Source organism: Asterias rubens, chromosome 4 (genome assembly GCF_902459465.1).
Source record: "Asterias rubens chromosome 4, eAstRub1.3, whole genome shotgun sequence".
Lineage (NCBI taxonomy): Eukaryota > Metazoa > Echinodermata > Asteroidea > Forcipulatida > Asteriidae > Asterias > Asterias rubens.
Window position 1 is genome coordinate 17,414,862 of NC_047065.1, and position 19,786 is coordinate 17,434,647.

The following is a 19,786-nucleotide window of genomic DNA, read 5'->3' on the forward strand; positions in this document are numbered from 1 at the left end:
TTCTAACCTATCTCTGTTCAAAGGTGCAAGTGGGAAGCAATTCAACCTGCAACTACAATTAGCTGGGGATCGTACCCAATTAAACTATTGAAGCGGCAGTACAGGGGGTTACAGTAAAGGGATGTGACTTTTTATTTCAAATATCACGAAACAAATCAAAAGGGAAGGCGACTGGGTAAACATTAATAATTCAAATTTGGGTTGAACAAAGAAAAATAACGAACAGAATTTGAGCCTATGACTGAGTGGCACCCCTTCCATGCCTACCAAAGAAATTGACAAAGGAGGGACACCGCCTTTTATGTAAAACTTTGGAAGACTTAACTGGTAAATGTCCATTGTTTACATAGTTCTGAACATGCACACATTATGTAGAACAATGGATTTACTTGGCAAGTCTGCTGCCACCTAGTGTCACAAGAAGTCTCTCAAAGTGTCAGGGTCCCAGGTAGTCTGGTTCCCAGACCCAAAAATATCCGACTAGGCTCTGTCGAATTTAGGGTCCGGTATCACCCAAAATCACGTGACCAAAAAGGAGGAATTCCCCCTCCTTTTTCGAAGTTATCCGAAATGTTCCGAACGTGTTGTCGTCAACATTCAGACAGTATCTTTGATGTTCGGTACGGAATCGTAATGTCAGTTCTGTCGGCCGTAGATCCAGGAGTTTTTCTGCCAGTTATTGCCAATGCAGGCGTTGTGCCTAAATAAAGCGTTTGCAAAGCGATGCAACAAGTTCAAAATATATAAACCTGGGAAATCGCTCTGGGATCTGGTAAGTTTTTGTCCTTTTTCTTCAAAAATATTTTTTTCAAAGGTGTTTTGACTTGAGTGTTCATTAGACATTGATTTGGATTAAGTTTCATGATTTTTGAAAGTGGTAAAAATGGGGCAAATCTGGTGACTAGCTGTCGAAATTATACGTGTTGAACCAAATTGTCATTAATTGCCGATCAAAATAATCTCGTAACCCTCAGGCCTGGCGGCCGTCGGGAGGAGGGTTACGTTAACGCAGCTAGTGCAGACATGGTTTCCCTGGAGATGACCCCCGACCCTGACAAGTTGCGTCATGCTCTATTTTTAACCGTGGGTGATACCTGACCTAAGATTTTTAACAAGAGACGTCAAGGAATCTTTGGTCAGGGGACCAGACTAGGTCCCAGGTTCAAATCCTGTTCTAAAAATAGTAATTTTTTCTTTGTTCAACACAAAATCTATAACAACACCAACACAAAGTTGTATTTGGAAGGGTGCAGATGTTTTGGATTGACACCAAGCACATGGAAGTCCACTTGATTTTGCTAGTCCTGCATCAACCTTCTTTGTAGAAAACATGTGCATTGTCATAGTTAAAAGCTCTAAAAAACACAACATTGGCGAATGCTAGCACAAAATGGAACCAGTCTACACATAGAACACCGGCAAATTCTCCCTTGGTTCCAACCGCTCCGGCTACGACATAAAACACAGCGCCTAAGATCCCAAACGGGTTAGTGTGGAGAGCACTGAAGACACCTATGGAGACAACGGCTGCGGACGAGACACTGGACACTAGAAGTGCTTGTGTGTTTGAGGTCAGGATGCTTGTTGCACTGGAGAGGATCATTAGAGCTAAGGCACTTCCCATATGAATAGCGGACATGATGGAGTTGTTATAGTGTCGATGGAATCCGCTCGCTACTAGTGACATCCCAAGGATGGTAGCAACCCAGGCCATCGTTTGATGCCAGTACAGAACCTGGTTACTGGGTGTCGTCCGGCTGAAGCGGTAGACACCACAGCTCGCAGCAGCCCCCATGAGGAAGAATCCGACGGAGGCAAAAGTGTTCAGACGTAGGAGAGAAAAGGCTGTTCCGAATGAAGTGAAGGCCAGGATCAGGTCCGAGATTGCCGTGCTCGTTTGCTGCATCTTGGATTATAGATGGATTTGTTGTTGCTGAGGAGAGGCACGTTTTAATTCTTCTGCTTTTTCAGTTTTCTGGTGTAAGTTTGTTTGGCCTGAAAGTAAACGAAACAAAGGATTCAAAGTGACATGAAAAAAAAAATTGTCATTGACTTTTTTTGCAAAGTATAACATTTTAGTTTTTTACTGAGTCACCTACAAAAAATTAGCAATGTAATTTTTTAAGTGGTATGTCCTACATACTCGCGCTTACAACAACTATTCCTATATAATAACGTATGAGGTTTGTTCCGCTATATCAGAGCGATCCTCAAAGTTCTAGGAGTATACAACAACAATGGAGCAAAGTTTAGAACAAATACAGGAAGGTTTGTTTTATTGGTTTTATTGGTGGTTTATTAAGAAATAAATAATTAACAACTTCTTCAGGCTACATTGAGTTAAATAAAAAAAAATTAAAGTAAAACCGGCAATTATTATTAAAATTTGATTGATGCAAACTTTCCAATAAAAAAAAACTAAATTAAAAGGCAGAAAAATGGTTTGCAATAAAACCAAATACATAAACTATTAGATTTTGATATAAAATAAAGAAGACAAAAAAAAAAGGAGAAATTGTTTCATTTATTGGAAGTATTTCTGACTGTGTGGTAATCCAGAATCTGGCCGCCACTTTTTCATTCATAATCATAACATTTCAATCATTTATATTATTAATAAATTATAAATAAATGAAATGAAAATAAATTTTAGGCCTATTTATTATATGAATTCTGATTTTACTCAAATTAGAATACAGATGTTGCTTTCTGTTACAATGAGTGAAAAGACCTCACACCAGTCTGGTGCTAAAAATAGGGTAGAAAACTAGTATTAAAAACTAGAAAGTAAAAATTGAATTGGACAAACTCCCGGCCGTCACAGGGGTCCCATCCCAGTCAGTCCCACCCACTTTTTAGCCGATTGCGCCATACGGAAAGTTATCCTTTCAACTGTAGACACCAGTCTTAAATTTATGTAAAATGCTACGGACAATTTACGTCTGAAACCCAACCACACTTTTAACAAAAACCACACATCCCGGCCCGAACAAAAACCTTCAATTTTGCAAATCGGGTTTTATGTCCCTATTTCCTAGTCTAAATTAAATAACTTGAGGCTTCTCAGCACGGTCTATACAATACCTCTTTCTTGATATCATCTCACATATAAAGCAGAGTAGTTCCGATCAAAAAACGTCAACAAACTGTGTACCAACACAAACAACTGTCAGACTGTCACAAACAAAATCCACTGTGATGTGGGGGTTTGAAAATTGCGCCCTCACTTGATGTAATTTGCTCAATTTGATTACTAATAAAACATTGGACTTGGTGAACAATCATAATATTGCACACACATCGCGACAAAGGGTGCGTCGTGCAACTAATTAGAGCAGACACCCCAAGGCTCGTATTAAAATAATGTCTCAACTTAGCTGAATATCAAGAAATAACTGAGAAAATTACACCTAGGATTAGGTTAAGGTGCTGCATACCTTAAGCCCACTTTCAACGGAGCCCAGGCCCAGTGGGCTGGTGGTGTGGCCGTGATTTTTCCTGCAAAAATTGCAACATGGGTTTGCTTGACATGGGAAAAGCTGCACTGTCAACAACATTGCTCAAGATTGTACTGGGAGTAACGCTACTGGCAGGTAAATAAACAAGAACTTTGCTTTATTTTATTATCGCTTGACATGCTTTACTTGAGGGCATAATTTGGTCCGGGATGGTGTTTACTTTTCCCACATTAAGTAAACATTTGTGTGTTTATTAAATTAAATCAGATAGATAGAGTATGGACCGTCACATTTTATTTAATTAATGGCTCAGAATAATGAGGGAATACACTGATGTGATTTAATATTATATACAAAACAATTTCATTTGACTAATTCAGTCAGTCATACTCATTGTCAGTACTGTCAGTGACTGTCAGACTACTAACACTAACGAATGTAATTGTAAAAGTAATGATTGGTATATAACATATAAATGACATTAATTATTCAGTTATTTAGCTTTGGTCTTAACTTCACCACTTGTTTTTACACTAATAATAAGCAAATTATACAAAAATGTCGGCAGGGCCTACTATTTTACTTACATTTGTACAACTTGTTGCGGTAATCGCAACCTTAAGTCTCTCAGACGATCGGTGACACTGAAGACGAGAGGGAGGACCAAGGGATGTGATTATCGCAAAAGTCTTTATGAAAGAAAGGGTCTTTAATATGCATCCATAAAAAAAATTAAAAAAATGGAGTGTAAATGTTTACCTGCTCAAAGTGAGCTCTATTGAATGGATCATGGCACAGCCATCTTGTCTTTTCTCCCATTCAAACCAGTGTAACCAAACCGAGGCTGGAAGGGCAGAATTGGCAAGCCCCTTTTGGTATAACGAGAATCAGTTGCCCGTGGGCGTATTGATTAGCAGTGAGTATGGCAGTCAGCAAATATGACACAATTGACAGCTGTGAACATAAAGGACTCTATGGTTATTGGTTATGTTAGGCGCAAACTTCAACCCTTGCGCAAATTTCAGCCTTCGCTGAGCGAGCACGCAAATTTCAGGCCTTTCGAAAATTTTATGCTGTCAATATAATTTGTTGTGGATCTGCTTTTGCTGCATGCTCATTGAGAGTGTCTAACCACTTATGCAACTTAAAAATAGAACCAAAACTCAAGTCAAAATGGTGATTGATTTCCAAGAACTGGGAAAGCAAGCGTACATTACGCTGCACCCTCTCAGGTCATTTAACGCAGTGCAGTTCATGGCGAGCTTGACAAATTGTAGCGCGCAAACTTCATCACATGGGCAAATTTGCACTAGGCAAATTTCACTCCCAAAAGCTTTAAGTTAATTCAAAACAGCTACAGTAGAGCAGCATCCAAGTGTCTATTGATAGATATGATTATTTCACTCTCTGTGTTGTATGCACGAGTGGATTAAACATTCCACAGTATGCAGTAGAGCGAGTTGTACCTAGCTGCATTACAGCGTGCATGACACGTTATCTTCATTTTAAATCTGATATCATGCTGATCATGAACTTATGGTGTTCATCTTCATTCAATTAATACCCCGCAATGTTGAATCAGAATGAAGTCATACCTCACGGTTTGCTGCTTGCGGCTTGGGAACGCTCAAAGTATAGTGTGATAAATTTGTGTGAAAAATAGCACACACATTGTGCAACATGGGTGTTTTATTTTATTTTAATTATTCTCTTGCAACTGAGACAACCAGTTGGAATCAAAATTTTCACAGATTTGTTGTTTTATGTTGGGATACACTTTGAAGTGAGAATACTGGTCTTTGACAATTACCAAAGGTGTCCAGGGGTCGATTTCACTAAGAGTAAGAACTAGTCCTAGAAGATATCAAAAACGTACAATGTATGGCTAGTCCTAAGTTAGGACGAGTAACTTGTCCTAACTGGAGATAAGACTTGTCTTATACTCTTTGTTAAATCCACCCCAGTACCTTTACTTGTAATTGATGTTTGGTATTTCACAGGCAAGGGCCCTGCCTCCTTGCCCCTGGTCATTGCCTTGGTGCCCCTTGAAATGCTCTGACAGTAGAAATGTTCAATTCCTTCAAAAAGGTGCCATTTACCAAGGAGAAAACACTTCATGGTGTTCTTGCCATTCCTAAAGCAAAGCATCAATCCTGGATGAAGTAAGCATCCAGAATTTTAACCCGGATATAAAATCGGTGAAGGGTAAAAACATAAAATAATAGCCTCCTTTACTGTACACTGTAGGGCATACATGCACAGTTTTAATTGCTTTTTGAGTGTCATTTTATGATTTAAAGCAGCTTTGTCGTTGAACACGTATTCTAGTTTCCCGGGGAGGAAGGCATTTTATATATGTACAGTTTGTGCACACTCAGGCCTTTTATAGCGAAATATCTTTGGTTCAAATCCAGCTCTTGTCAATTTTTCTTTGTTTCTTTCAATTAATCATTTAAAAATTAAATAAATTGATAAATAAACAAAAAGAAAAGAAATAAGAGTTTCACTCAAGTTTGAAGAATAAATTCAGCTGCTATTGGGGGTTGCTATTGGTGTATACTAAGCTGTTAAGCCCAGAACTTCAAATCTAAACTGGGGCTTAAGAAACCTTCAAGTAGCCTATAAATATGCGTAGTGTCATTATAATTGGTTGTTAACGTCCACCTCTTGGAACTATGCCTCCCCTATTTTAAAGCAATCAAGGTGCTGATTGTCATTTTCACCAAACTGAAAAGGTAAGCCTGATACTTCCATTCCCTCTGTCATTGCCTACGTGTAGGTGCCCATTATAGGGTGCCCTTTACCAAGAAGAAAATGCCTTGGTGTCCTAACTGTTCTTGCTCAATCCAAAAAACAAGAATACAGGCCAAGAATACAGGCAGGCAAAAGGAAGTTTCTGAACCCCCTCCCTCTTACCCCCTTAGCTTAATAAATGGATTATAACAATATTGAAAATACTGAACCAACCCCAAGTTTCAATCTTACTTGGATGTGTGCCAATACTACACCAGCTTGGAATGGTGTCCTGTAGTCATGGTAGTAGTGTCCAGGTAAAGTGGCATTTAATTTGTTATTTCCTTGTGAATGTCAAAACTGTCATGATGATAGAATCGTCAATGTTGCTTGTGGCCCTTGCAGGGCAAAACAGAAAGTTTTGGTTTCTTAAAATGTAAGATAATTTCTAGGTGACTTTTTTTTTTTTTTTTTTTCATATTGAATTGAAAAGTAAAAGTAGAAAAGATCAAAGGGCAAGACAAACAACAAATAAATACAAACTTCACCTAATTTTGTTCAAATATAAAGCAGATTTATGACATGAATTGTGCCAAAGGGTTGATACATTTTGTTCTCAATAATAATTACCCTGATAATCGGCAAACAAACTAATATTTAAACAGTATTCAATGGTCAGCTACTGCAAATCATGTACCAATACTTGTAAAAAGAAATTTGCAGTCGATGTGGGAACAAAATTATTTTATTAAAATAAATTGTTATTATTAGGAAATGAGAAAATTAGACAAGTGGCTATCCAAACAGCAAACTTGCCTTATTTTGTCCGGTTGTTTTACAACCCTGTGTGCATTTCCTGCTTTTAAAAGACACATCATATGAAACAAAGTGCGAAAATCATCGGTAAAATGCTTAAGAATTTAAGTGCATTGTGAATTCAGCAGCAGCAGCAGCTGCGCTCGGTGACGCCTTTCAGGGCAGACTACCAGTACAAATCAGCTAAGTTCCACACGTGCAGTTAGTGAATGGAACCCAAGGTCAGTAATAATCAACCTGAGCTATGAGTGTATGGGGTGCATGTAGGTTTTGAGTCCGTGGGCGCTTAACCTCGCTCGCAGACAAAGCCCTTCGATGTAGAATGCTTGGGCACAAAGAAGGCCATGCATTGAGACAGGGAACTGACTGGACAATGAGCGTAACCCCACAGTGGGGGTTATTACGATACGATTGGCCTTGGAGAATTGATGCTCATTCGCTGTTTTGAATAATTTTGTGTCCAAAATATTACAATTAGGCTATGGTAGATTTTGTTGTACGTTTTTGTTTGCTTGGGGGGGGGAGGTTCTTGTCAAAGTAGAGGGTTTAAGTTCTATTACAATTTCTTTCACATGGAAATCCTTGTGTTTTTGTGCATTACATTGAATTGAATTTTAAAAAACATTTATAATTTGCTATAAAAATATGACATTATTGAATCATTTTCTAGTTTTACCCAAGTTACAATAACTAAATGAATGCAGTCAACAAATAAGTCCTCATGTATAATGCTTACTTATTGTAATTTAACCAAATAAAATGTTCAGTAGGTTTGCATTTGTAGCAAGTAAACCTCCAAAGCAGGAGTAAAAACAAACAAATAAATAAAAATACTACGGTATTGATGATGCTAGAATGGCTACTAAAAACGTTTTATGAGAACAATTTCAAGTGGGCCATACATACACATGTATGGTTTTTGACTCTTTAATATTTTTATGTTTTTAACATGGTCACCAGTAAGAAATTTACAGAATCTGTTTTTTCAACCTTGTGATGAGCAAAATCATTTGAAGGATTTTAGTTAATTGTACCAGTAAAATCTCCCAATTGGCTCCAGAGTTTGCCTTAACGGTTTCAGCGACTAGCCAGCTGGGTCAGTTTGCTTGTCATTTCACTAGTCCAGCACTGGTCCATATTTAAAAGACTCTGGACACTGTTGGTAATTTACAAAGACCAGTCTTCTCACTTTGTGTATCTCAACATATGCATAAAATAACAAACCTGTGAAAATTTGAGCTCAATCGGTCATCGAACTTGCGAGATAATAATGAAAGAAAACAACACCCCTGTCACACGAAGTTGTATGCGTTTAGATGGTTGATTTTGATACCTCAAGTTCTAAATCTGAGGTCTCAAAATCAAATTCGTGGAAAATTACTTCTTACTCGAAAACTTTGGCGCTTCAGAGGGAGCCGTTTCTCACAATGTTTTATACCATCGAGATAATAATGAAAGAAAAAACACCATTGTCATACGAAGTTGTGTGCTTTCAGATGCTTGATTCGTGGAAAATTACTTCTTCCTCGAAAACTACTTCACTTCAGAGGGAGCCGTTGCTCACCATGTTGTAAAGTATCAACCTCTCCCCATTATTATTTACCAAGGGTAAGGTTTTATGCTAATGATTATTTTTAGTAATTACAAATAGTGTCCACTTCCTTTAATATTGTTGCGTGCCATGACATGACATAATTCTTCCTGATTGCAAAACAATTCTTGTGTGTAAACTTAATAAAAGGTTTCAGCGACTAGCCAGCTGGATCAGTTATCTTGTCATTTCACTAGTACATATTTTAATAGAGATTTTTTTTAACACTGGACTAGCAAGCCCAGGCCTTGCTCTTTGAAAGTTTTTAAAAGAAGTAGCCAACTGGGCAAACAATAAACTTTGGGTTTAAACCCTTGCCCACAGGAAGTTTAAGTAGCCCTGATTTTAAACATGTATTTTAAAAAATGGATCTCTCTAATCATGGAGCAATTGCTCCATGCTCTGATACATGGTAGCAATTCACAACCAGTAATAGTAAAAACTGAGTTGCACTCAAACACTCAATGGAAGAAATTGAGTATTTTAAACAAGTTGGTTGCATTTGAAAAGTTTTAGTAACCTACAGGGCAAGTTGAGAGGTGGTGTTTACTAGCCCACAGCAGGCCAGTGTTAAAGACACACACCCGACACTTTTGATATTTGTCAAAGACAAGTCTTCTCACTTGGAGCATCTCAACATTATGCACAAAATAATAAACCTGTGAAAATGTGAACTCAATTGGTTGTGCAAGATGCAAGATAATAATGAAAGAAAAACACATGGTCACACAAAATTGTGTGCTTTCAGACGCTTGATTTTGGGACTTCAAAATCTAGTTCTGGGGACTCGAAATCACATTCAAATATTTTTGTTGAAAATTACTTCTGTCTTGAAAACTACGTTACTTGAAAGGGAGCCCTTTTTCAACAGCTCTCCATGGCTCATTACCAAGTAAGTTTTTATGCTAACAATTTTGTTAAATAATTAACAATAATGTCCAGGGCCTTTAATGGCAAGCCCGGAGGCCAGACCAACTCCGATTCTAGCTGATAGTATTTGACCAGCGGACCATTGTTTAGTGAGAGCACTAGTTATTGATTGCCCATTAAATGTAAGGCCGAGACAAAGACTTGTCTACTGTAATCACCAAAGACAGTGACCCATCCATGTGTAATTAAACCAGGGTCAAAAGACTGCACAATATACAGGCTGATATTAATTTTATTGACTCTGTGCACAATCAATCTCAAGTATCAGGCGTACATGATTAAGTTTTAGGTCATTAGAGCCCTTATTTGTACATATTCACAATTCTACCTGTTAACCAATTGCCAAATAATTCAGATTGACTGGGGCTGGTACATTGTAGACCTAAACTACAGTACCGCTTATTACTGGGTGAGGCATTTCATCTTAAAGGGAAAGCATGGAAGCAGCATTGTAAGTTTTTCTTTCTAAAACAGCACCTTAAAGGCAGTGGACACTATTGGTAATTACTCAAAATAATTATTAGCACAAAACCTTACTTGGTAAAGAGTACCGGTAATGGGGAGAGGTTGCTAGTATAAAACATTGTGAGAAACGGCTCCCTCTGAAGTGATATAGTTTTAGAGAAAGCAGTAATTTGCCACAAATTTTATTTTGAGACCTCAGATTTAGAATTTGAGGTCTCGAAATCAAGCATCTGAAAGCACGCAATTTTGTGTGACAAGGGTGTTTTTTTTCTTTCATTATAATATCTCGCAACTTTGACTACCAATTGAGCTGAAATTTTCACAGGTTGGTTATTTTACAAATGCATATAAGGTTGAGATACACCAAGTGAGAAGACTGGTCTTTGACAAGGTGTTGTCTCTGATCAGCAGAGTCTGGGTTTGATTCATAATCTTGTTACCATAATTGCTTTGGTATTGGGATGGGACATTAAAACATACCCTAGAATACTATTATCGTGGAAGAGTTGTGGGTTAAAGGAACACGTTGCCCTGGATCGGTCGAGTTGGTCTTTGAAAAGTGTTTGTAACCGTTTGTTATAAAATGCATCTGGGTAGAAAGATGTTGTAAAAGTATAATACAATGATCCACAGAAACATGCCTCGAAATTGCACGGTTTTCCTAATGTACCTCGTCGATAACACGGTCGGCCATCTATGGGAGTCAACATAAATGGCCGACCGTGTTAGTTCGCACAGTAAAAGGAAAACCACGCAATTTCGAGGCAAATTTGTGTGGATCATTGTATTCTACTTTTAAAACATCTTTCCAACCATTTTTTACATTTGATAAAAAACGGTTACAAATGTTTTTATTATAGACCAACTCGTCCAATCCAAGGCAACGTGTTCCTATAACCTTGGTGTTTATACAATGTAGTTCACAATCATAGCAGGCCTCTTGTTTACAGACTTCTTTAGGTTTGCAAGCTACAGTGATTAACTTTATTTGCAATGAGGTATCCTTGGCAATGGTTTCATTACCAAAAAATATACGAAATAGTAATAATAATAACAATAATAATAGATCTATGTTAAATTGGAATCGGTGATAAAGTAATTCTTTGAAAGAATATTAACTTTGGGTTAACCATTACACCGTTGTGTATTAGCACTGTATACTCTGAGTGCTTTCTTAAGTCCTGAGAAAAAATTCACCTGTAGGCTTTTAAACTCGAGCCCACGACCCTTGCAATTCTGAAGCAGTGTCATACCAACTAGACCACTGAGATTGCCGGTAGCTAGAGGCAGTTCGAATCCTATGTTATAGCAGTTTTCTAATAATAATATTTGTATAATAAACCTCAGCAACGCTAAATACTGAAAATATCAAACACAGATATACATGTATGCCCTCATCCTTCTGAATCCAGTGATTTAATACTACCCTGGATATAGGTTCGATAACCTCAGGAATGCGTGACCGCCAGCACTAGAGATCCTTTCATGGTCTCCAATGACTGACTGATCATAAAACACTGTACAAAAACACAGCACCCTGTATATCTCTGGCGTTGACACCAACTCTCATTCAATGACTTCAGGTTCATTGGTAGACAGCATGACTAATGCATGGGGGGGACACAGACTGTACACCATTGACAAATATGTAACTCATCTTGCAAACTTGTAGTCTAAAAGGAAATTATATTTTTAGTGAGAGTTCGCTTCCCATCACAAGGCCGGATTGCCCGTTCAGGTTGAGGGAAACTTTCCATATTCTACATTTAAAGGGTGGCTGCAGTGTTTTTTTTTATTCATTTAAATGATTAAACACGACTTTTTAAACCTGAAATATTTGTTTATATTTTTTATTATCTGTGTTCATATAGAGACGTGTGCACTCTGTGGCCTGGTACCTAGGCGCGTGTAATTAGGGAGACTCTTTTTGCCGACGATATGTTTGAATTCCCGACGTGACGTCGATGGTAGGGGGCGGTAACAATCCCCAAAAAGGGGGGGGGGGGCATGACTTATCGCTAATTACGCAAGTCAGATATGTCGGGAATAAACAAAACACATTTTTTATGATGTTCAATACATATATCAGAAATAAATGACAGCAAAATTAACTGTTTTATTTTAATTTACTGCAGCATCCCTTTAAAAGAAGAATCAATAACATTTTTGACTTCTGATTTTTGTGGGGGGTAAAACTCTTTTGCATTAAAAGGGTCAACTCAAGTTGTAAGATGGCCAACAAATTCAGCAAGCTACATGTTATGTAGCCAAAAGAGGGAAATCTAGCTGAATTAAAACACAGTGTTAACTGGTACTTGGTTGATCTATTTAGTTCATAACTTAGATTCAGTGACTCAAATCTTCCTCACAACTAAGGTAGATTTATTTAGAGCTGTCCGGAGATGTCAAACACAACCGCTATTCAGCTGTGTCGAGATGTTGTACTACCCCATCCCCATTGATGCATTCTTGAGAAGCTGTGAAGATGACAGTAGGATCATCCTCTCTGTCAACGCCAATCACTGGCTCCTCAGAGCTTCTTATCTATTGACTATCAGGATAAAGCCTCTAGGGGGTAGGGCTAGGGTTCATATTACTCCACAGGTAGCAATCACTCTGTGGAATGAGGGTGACCCCAGTAGATCATTGGGGTTTGGATTTAAACTGTTGGAGATTGGGGAGAATTTGTACAAATTCAAACTCTGCATTCTTCAGGCATGGGCCCAATTTCAAAGAGCTGTTTTTATGTAAGCACAAAAAGGAGTTGATCAGCAAAATTTTTATTTTTTATTTTTTATTTTTTTTACCCTAGGGAAACCTCTCAGTTTTTCAGAGTTGCCTAGCAACTAAAAACACATTAAAACTTTAAAATTGTATTAAATATAACAACATTTTTTACAAATAGAAAAACAGCAAAATTTAAATGCAGACTACGGGTATATTATGACAAAAGCACAACAACTTTACAACAAGCAAAATATACAATAAAGACAAAGGTTAATAATCTGGTCCAGCCAGGAAAAACACCACATGCCCCGGCCATCTATTAATTGTGGTTTTGTTTGGTTTTCTGGTTGTGTCTGGTGCTTTCTGAGAATGAAATTGACTGTTGATGTGTAGGATGTACAGCAGTTTGTCCCACTACTAAAAACAATCAGCAAGAAGGTATGGATGTGTTGAAATACATCAGCAGTGATAGAGACACATGACATGTTTGTTTTCACCAAAAAGGGTCCCTGAAGTTAATATTGGTTAGGAATATATTATGAGGTACAACCTAATCCTAATTCATAAAAAAAAAAGATAAAAAAAAGACAGTGGCTGTGAATACTTTTAGTAATTGCCGTGTGAGCAGAAACTTCCAAGTTTATGTATGACCATACACATACATGGTTTCAAAATGTTGCTCTTTTTCTTTTCTATTTTAATATGGACTTGGTGAGTGAATATTAAAAACAATGCAAATTAAATGCACATGGGAGTTAAAATTGACATTTTGTTCCCTTGAGCCAGGTACTAAACCATAGTTGCTTCATAAAAAGTCGGGGAGGTAGTGCATTCTGCTCTATCATCAGCCTGGCTTCTAGTGGATTATATGGACTGTGAAGGGGATAACCCTGTTTCAGCCCCAGGAGTACAGGTGACAACCTGCCCCTTGTGGCAATGTGTCCCTGGTGGCAACGTGTCCCTGGTGACAATGTGCCCCTGGTGACAGTTGATTTGTCATGTTAGGAGATCTCTCATGTTACAAAAAAAAAATAAAAAGAGAGACAGGAGGCAACCTATTTCTGCCACACTTTCCATGCTGTATGTAAAACAAGACAAGCCCTTTATTATCTAAAAATGAAGTATTTGCTTATTAATACTCACCCACATTTAAAAAGTACTGCAAATTGACATTTAAAGCCATTGGACCGTTTCAGGAAAACAGTGTTGTCCAAGGCCCACACTTTGTGTACCACAACTTCTATATCAAATAACAAACCTGTGAAAATTTAGGCTCAATCGGTCATCGGAGTCGGGACAAAACAACGGCAAAACCCACCTTTGTTTCCGCGCGTTTCGCCGTGTCATGGACATGTGTTTAAAATAAATCCGTAATTCTCATTAACGAGAATTTATATCGTTTTGCTGTTTTCTCAAAAAGTAAAGCATTTCATGGAATAATATTTCAATAGAAGTCTTTCACCATTGCCTTCTGTAAACCCTGTAAGTTATTTGTAAATCTGTGAACTTTTATTTTTTTTCTGAACCGAAAGGGTCCAATGGCTTTAAGCAAAATTAAACAAGTTACAAGACGGTGCTTTGAATGTTTGATTGACCACATCATAAAATACAGAAATTTAGTTTCCATTGGCACATAAGCAAAAAACAATTATTAGTTAACAACTTACCTTCGGTGGGTTGACTCTTGTCATGCTTGTGTGAAGTGTCACAGTTTTGCTGACAGCAGGTCTAGTTCGCTCGTGATCCGCATTCAGAATGATACATCATCAAACCTGTCACAGACCATCGATAAAATATGTCTGGATGGTTGAGTGTAAACAGCATCAAATGTCTGTCACTGAACATTTTGTCAACGAGTACACATATCTAGATAACATGGGGATCGCTGCGCAATTTCCTTTCTAGTCGTACTTGGTTACAACTCTTATCAACAGTCCGCTGTTATATAAGCTCTCCGTATTGTACTAAATTACCATAAATGATACTATTGAGCATGGACTTTATTGCTAGCTATACAGTAGGCCTAATTCTACAGATGGAATTGAACTTTGAAAAGTATACTCTATCCCAACAGCTCTAGCCGTGAACCTTCTGCGAGTTAATGAGTGTTTGTTTATAATATCTCTGCCATGTGCCACCTGATCAATCAAGTGAACTTTGTATGGTTAAACAAATAGGCAGACTGCAGCATTCTCACTTCGCAGTTCAGTTTACCTGTGTTGGATCATTGAGTGAACAGGTAGTGTGTAAACTGCATGTCTGTTTGGATCGTTGGTTTGGATCGTCTTGTGCAATCCTGCCCCCAGCCAGCCATTGTCCTTTAACACATGTCTTCAGGATTGTGTAAGAGCTTGTATTGTGCCCTGATCCCAAGGACTTCTTATCAGGCTCATCCTTTGCTTCAAACTTGTAGTTATAAATAGGTCTCTGACTAAGTACTGTACTCGGATCAAGCAGTGGGTTGAGCGAGGACTCTAGTACAGTATTGTTCTTGTTGAGTGTTTTGCAGGCAGAAGACTCGGGGGTTAAAAACTCTTGATGGTGCCAAATGCCTTCTTCTTATTAATCACAGTCTATTGATTATTATTCAGTTTGAATTGAGAATGGTTCAAAGCTGTTAATTTCTTTATCCCACTTTCTGATGAAAATACCAAACTAAGTCTCAATAACATTAACCAAAGAAGTGCTTAAACTTTGACACCTCGATCGCAAGGAATGTTGAGACTACTTACAGAAGAAGCAGCTTTGCAAATGACCTGCGCGGAGTGCCTTTAAACCATGTACTGTGACATAAAGTTCGTGACGAGGCAACTTGTTCTTTTATCGAGCGCAAGCACTGGCTGTTGATGTTCGGGCTTACATGTAAGACGCTTCAAATGAGCTGAGCCTCGGAGGCAAACTGTGACCCACATCATCATCTTCCTCCTCATCAGACTGTGGATGAATGAGAGAAACGAGAAAGATGGACGGCCAAGCGAAAGGACGATATAAGCAGCTTCACTCGGATGACTCTACAGATGAGGCTGTTGATGATATCCTATTAGAAGAAACACCCCGAGAAGGTCTTGTAGATGGGAAGAAATTTGTTGGTACGCACTCCGCACCAACGCAAAGTCTCCCCATGGAAACGGCGGCCACTTCAGGTGACCAGACTACCCAAGACGGACTCTATCATCCAATTGAGAATTCAAATGCAATGGACCCGGTTGTAGATATCCATAACGGTGCTACACCCAAGCAACAGATTGAATCACAGGATTATTGTGAACAAATGAAACCGACGTCTAATCAACCGCTGGATTCAGATCAGCGATCTGTTATGAGTCTTAGTGAACTTCCATTTTGGGATATATGGAGAAAGACGAAGGTTATGTTGAGTGCGGCGTGGGCCAAGTCCAGTAGGGGAACGGCTCGATGGTGTAGGGAGTTTAAAGAGTGGATCTTCTCCAAGTATTTTGTCACGTGGCTGCTCTTGTATTATTTGACCGGGTCGGTGCTTTTTATTGGTAAGGCAAAGGTGATATTTTAGGGTTTGCGAATACTTATTTTGTGAAGTTTTGATGACATTTTGAAATGGAATCTGTTTGAACCCAATTAGTCCTTCTTTTCTTGTGTGTGCACATGCTGTCTTGCAACTAAAAGCTATTTTTTATTGGGGTTGTTGATTTTTATTGGTAAGGCAAAGGTGGCATTTTGGGGGTTTGCGAATACTTGTCATGAATGCAAATTTATTTCGTTTAATTTTTGTAACATTTGAAAATGGAGTTGGTTGTAACTCATTTGGTTTACAACTATTCTTTTAGTTTTCAAGCTCTGCTGTCTAACAAGACAAACATTTATAAACCATATTGTTATCCCAGTGTCCCCTCCCACTTCATGATTTCTTTCTTTCATATAGCTCTGGAAAGTACTGTGTATACAGTGCTAAACAGACCTTAGATGTGGGTTATTAAAACCAAAACTACATCACATGTTACTTTCGCTTGATGAATATGCTGTGTACAAAATGCATGTATCGATAAGATGTACTGTACTGGGCATGATGTTTAGCGTCATAAATAATCATCATACGTGTGTCATGAAATGCAACTCTAGGTGCATGCACATTCATCAGATGCAGTCTGCACTTGCGTATAGCACAGGTGTAGGGGTGTGTGCTGACAGCTAAATGTTCAGTACAGGTTGCAGTTGTGTTCAGTGTATAATAATGTACACACAAGTACATTGTGTACACGTACAATATTGGCATTGCATATTATTCTTGTATCATGCATGGTTGTTAACATAAAATCTTGTAGTAATAAAGGCAACAAAGGCTTTTTCATAGGAAATAATGATTTATTAAAATAGTCTGAATATTATCAATATCCCTATGAATATATTGGTCACCTTTGCCCCCTCTCTAGGCTAAATGATCTTGATGGAATAAATCCATATTCATTTTAATTATGTTTGTTGTCCTGGTCATGGCCTTGGTGCTCCATCAAACCTTTCTCAAAGACTGTAAGAGTTTCCACTGGAGTCGCCCTATGCAAATTAATGAAAAAGGCCTTATCCTCCCAAAATTGAATTCCAGACCTGTTTTTGCTTCCACTCTACACCATCTGCAATTTCAATGCACACTCAAATTTATTGGCTGGTAAAATTCACATTATTAAAAATTAAAACAAAATTAATATGTAATGTCCTTTTTAATATACTTGACACTATTAGTCAGAAATAAACAACTTCTCCGACCTTAGTTTATTAATAATTAACTGGAAACATCTGATCACAACAGGTTGAACGAGGACTGAATGATATCACTAACAATTCAGCAAAACAAGTGTGTTTTAGTTGATACACGTAATTTAAGACAAGGTTACTTGTTATCTTGTTTTGAAAAGAAGGTGCCATTTTAAGCTGAAGATGATAAGCACAGTAGATGATGCCACTTTGCTTAAAACTGTCGCCTTGTCATTTTACCTGTGAAACCAACTTAAAGCATTTCTCAACATTTGAATAGACATGCTGAAAATAATTTGAGTTGAATAATTCTTTGAAAGTTACCATCAAGTTTCAAATAACGGATGCACAAAATTAGGGATTCTGTTATTTGCATTTAGAATGGAAATTTGAGGGTGATTGAAAAGAAAGAAAAAAAAGAAGTTGTTTTCAGTATAAGCCTGAAACACAAAAGTTGTTTACCCAGTTCCCTTGGGTTCAACCATAGAGCAAGGACCAAGTTCAGCTCACGAACTTGGAAGTGTCAACTTCCAATACCCCCTGAGGGAGCTAATAATATTAAGTGTCTTCCAGCAAGCAGAAACCATCTTATTGATGATGTAATACTAATAGCCTGGCACCTAGTCATATGACAGTTTATGAAGAAATTGAGACATTAATTCACACACTGTTTATTTTATATCCAGCTTGAAGACGAAAAAACTGTTTGTTTTTACGATCTGGTGTTACAAACCAGTCTGGCGATAAAATAAACAATTTATTTGTATTTTTAATTTTCTCTTTGCAGCTTCTTTCCTTCGCTACAATGCTGTGTCCGGTGTTTACCTGCTCTGCCTGCTGGCACTGCCCCTTATACCCAACCCAAGCCGGCAGACGATGTCAGGTAAGATTATATTGCGGCAGAGTTTCCCTCAATGGAGGACTATCGATATCTCGGTCGGGTGAAGAAGGTTTTGATTAGGGTACATGCTTTCCTCTGAGGACTTTTGTTAAGTAGCCAACCGGGCTAATATTTTCTGGGCTTAAAGATGCTATGTCAGATTTGTGGCCGATTTGACCCCAAAAGGTATTTTGATGGGGGTCGAGAAAGTTACAAGCTTTCATTTGAGCCATTGCTCGAAAAAGTCCGCCAATTATTAGTAGCAGTGAAATAAAGTGCTCAAAATTATATCACGTGACCAATTCTTATGTGTTTTATAAGAAACGTTTTAAATATTTTGTCATGGTTCGTTAGAGCGGGTGATACTCTTTGAAATACCATTCACTCAAAAAAATCTACTTTTTTAGTGTTTGGGGCGAAAAATCTGACATACATGTAGCATCTTTAAAGGCAGTGGACACTATTGGTAACTATTCAAAATAATTATTAGCATAAAACCTTTCTTGGTGACGAGTAATTAGGAGAGGTTGATGGTATAAAACATTGTGAGAAACGGCTCCCTCTGAAAATCCATAGTTTTCGAGAAAGAAGTAAATTTCCACGAATTTGATTTTGAGACCTCAAGTTTAGAACTTGAGGTCTCGAAATCAACCATCTAAACGCACACAGTTTCGTGGGACAAGGGTGTTTTTTTCTTTCATTATTATCTCGCAAGTTCAAAGATCGATTGAGCTCAAATTTTCACAGGTTTGTTATTTTATGCATATGTTGAGATACACCAAGTGAGAAGACTAGTCTTTGACTATTACCAATAGTGTCCACTGCCTTTAACTTGCCCTGATTTTAAACAAGTACGTATAGTCATAAATGTATTAACGGTAGCAATCACAACCAGAATAATACAATATGCAAAAATAGTAACACTCAAACACTCAAAAATAAATTTAAAACACGTTTAAAAAAATGTATTGTTCACACCTGAATGGAAAAAATATGAGCATTTTCAACAAGTTGTATGCACATGCAGTGAAAGGCAGTGGACACTATTGGTAATCACTCAAAATAATTATCATCATAAAACCTTTCTTGATTACGGGTAATGGGGAGAGGTTGATAGTATAAAACATTGTGAGAAACGGCTCCCTCTGAAGAGACGTAGTTTTCGAGAAAGAAGTAATTTTCTACGAATTTGATTTCGAGACCTCAAGTTTAGAATTTGAGGTCTCGAAATCAAGCATCAGAAAGCACACAACTTCGTGTGACAAGGGTGTTTTTTCTTTCATTATTAACTCGCAACTTCGACGACTGATTGAGCTCAAATTTTCACAGGTTTGTTATTTTATGCACATGTTGAGATACACAAACTGTGAAGATTAGTCTTTGACAATTACCAATAGTGTCCACTGTCTTTAAACAAGTTGGTTGCACATGCAGTTTTAAGAGGTTGTGCCCACAACAGTT

The 19,786-nt window shown here is 37.9% G+C and overlaps 2 protein-coding genes across 2 annotated transcripts in view; one reads left to right on the top strand and one right to left on the bottom strand.

Annotated features, from left to right (window-relative positions):
• Positions 1-1,134: 1,134 nt before the first annotated feature.
• LOC117289559 lies at positions 1,135-3,179 on the bottom strand. The gene is made up of 2 exons (XM_033770717.1): positions 3,085-3,179; positions 1,135-1,995 (listed from the first exon to the last, which is right to left on the bottom strand). Exon 2 carries the CDS (start codon positions 1,904-1,906, stop codon positions 1,310-1,312), a length of 597 nt encoding a protein of 198 aa, XP_033626608.1. The 5' UTR covers positions 1,907-1,995; positions 3,085-3,179; the 3' UTR covers positions 1,135-1,309.
• Positions 3,180-3,288: 109 nt separating this feature from the next.
• LOC117288989 (piezo-type mechanosensitive ion channel component 2-like) overlaps positions 3,289-19,786 on the top strand; it is an 81,758-nt gene continuing 65,260 nt past the window's right edge. Inside the window, exons 1-2 of the mRNA XM_033769867.1 lie at positions 3,289-3,593; positions 18,233-18,328. Coding sequence (XP_033625758.1) covers positions 3,515-3,593; positions 18,233-18,328 — 175 coding nt within the window. The 5' untranslated portion in view covers positions 3,289-3,514. The remainder of the gene's footprint in view (positions 3,594-18,232; positions 18,329-19,786) is intronic.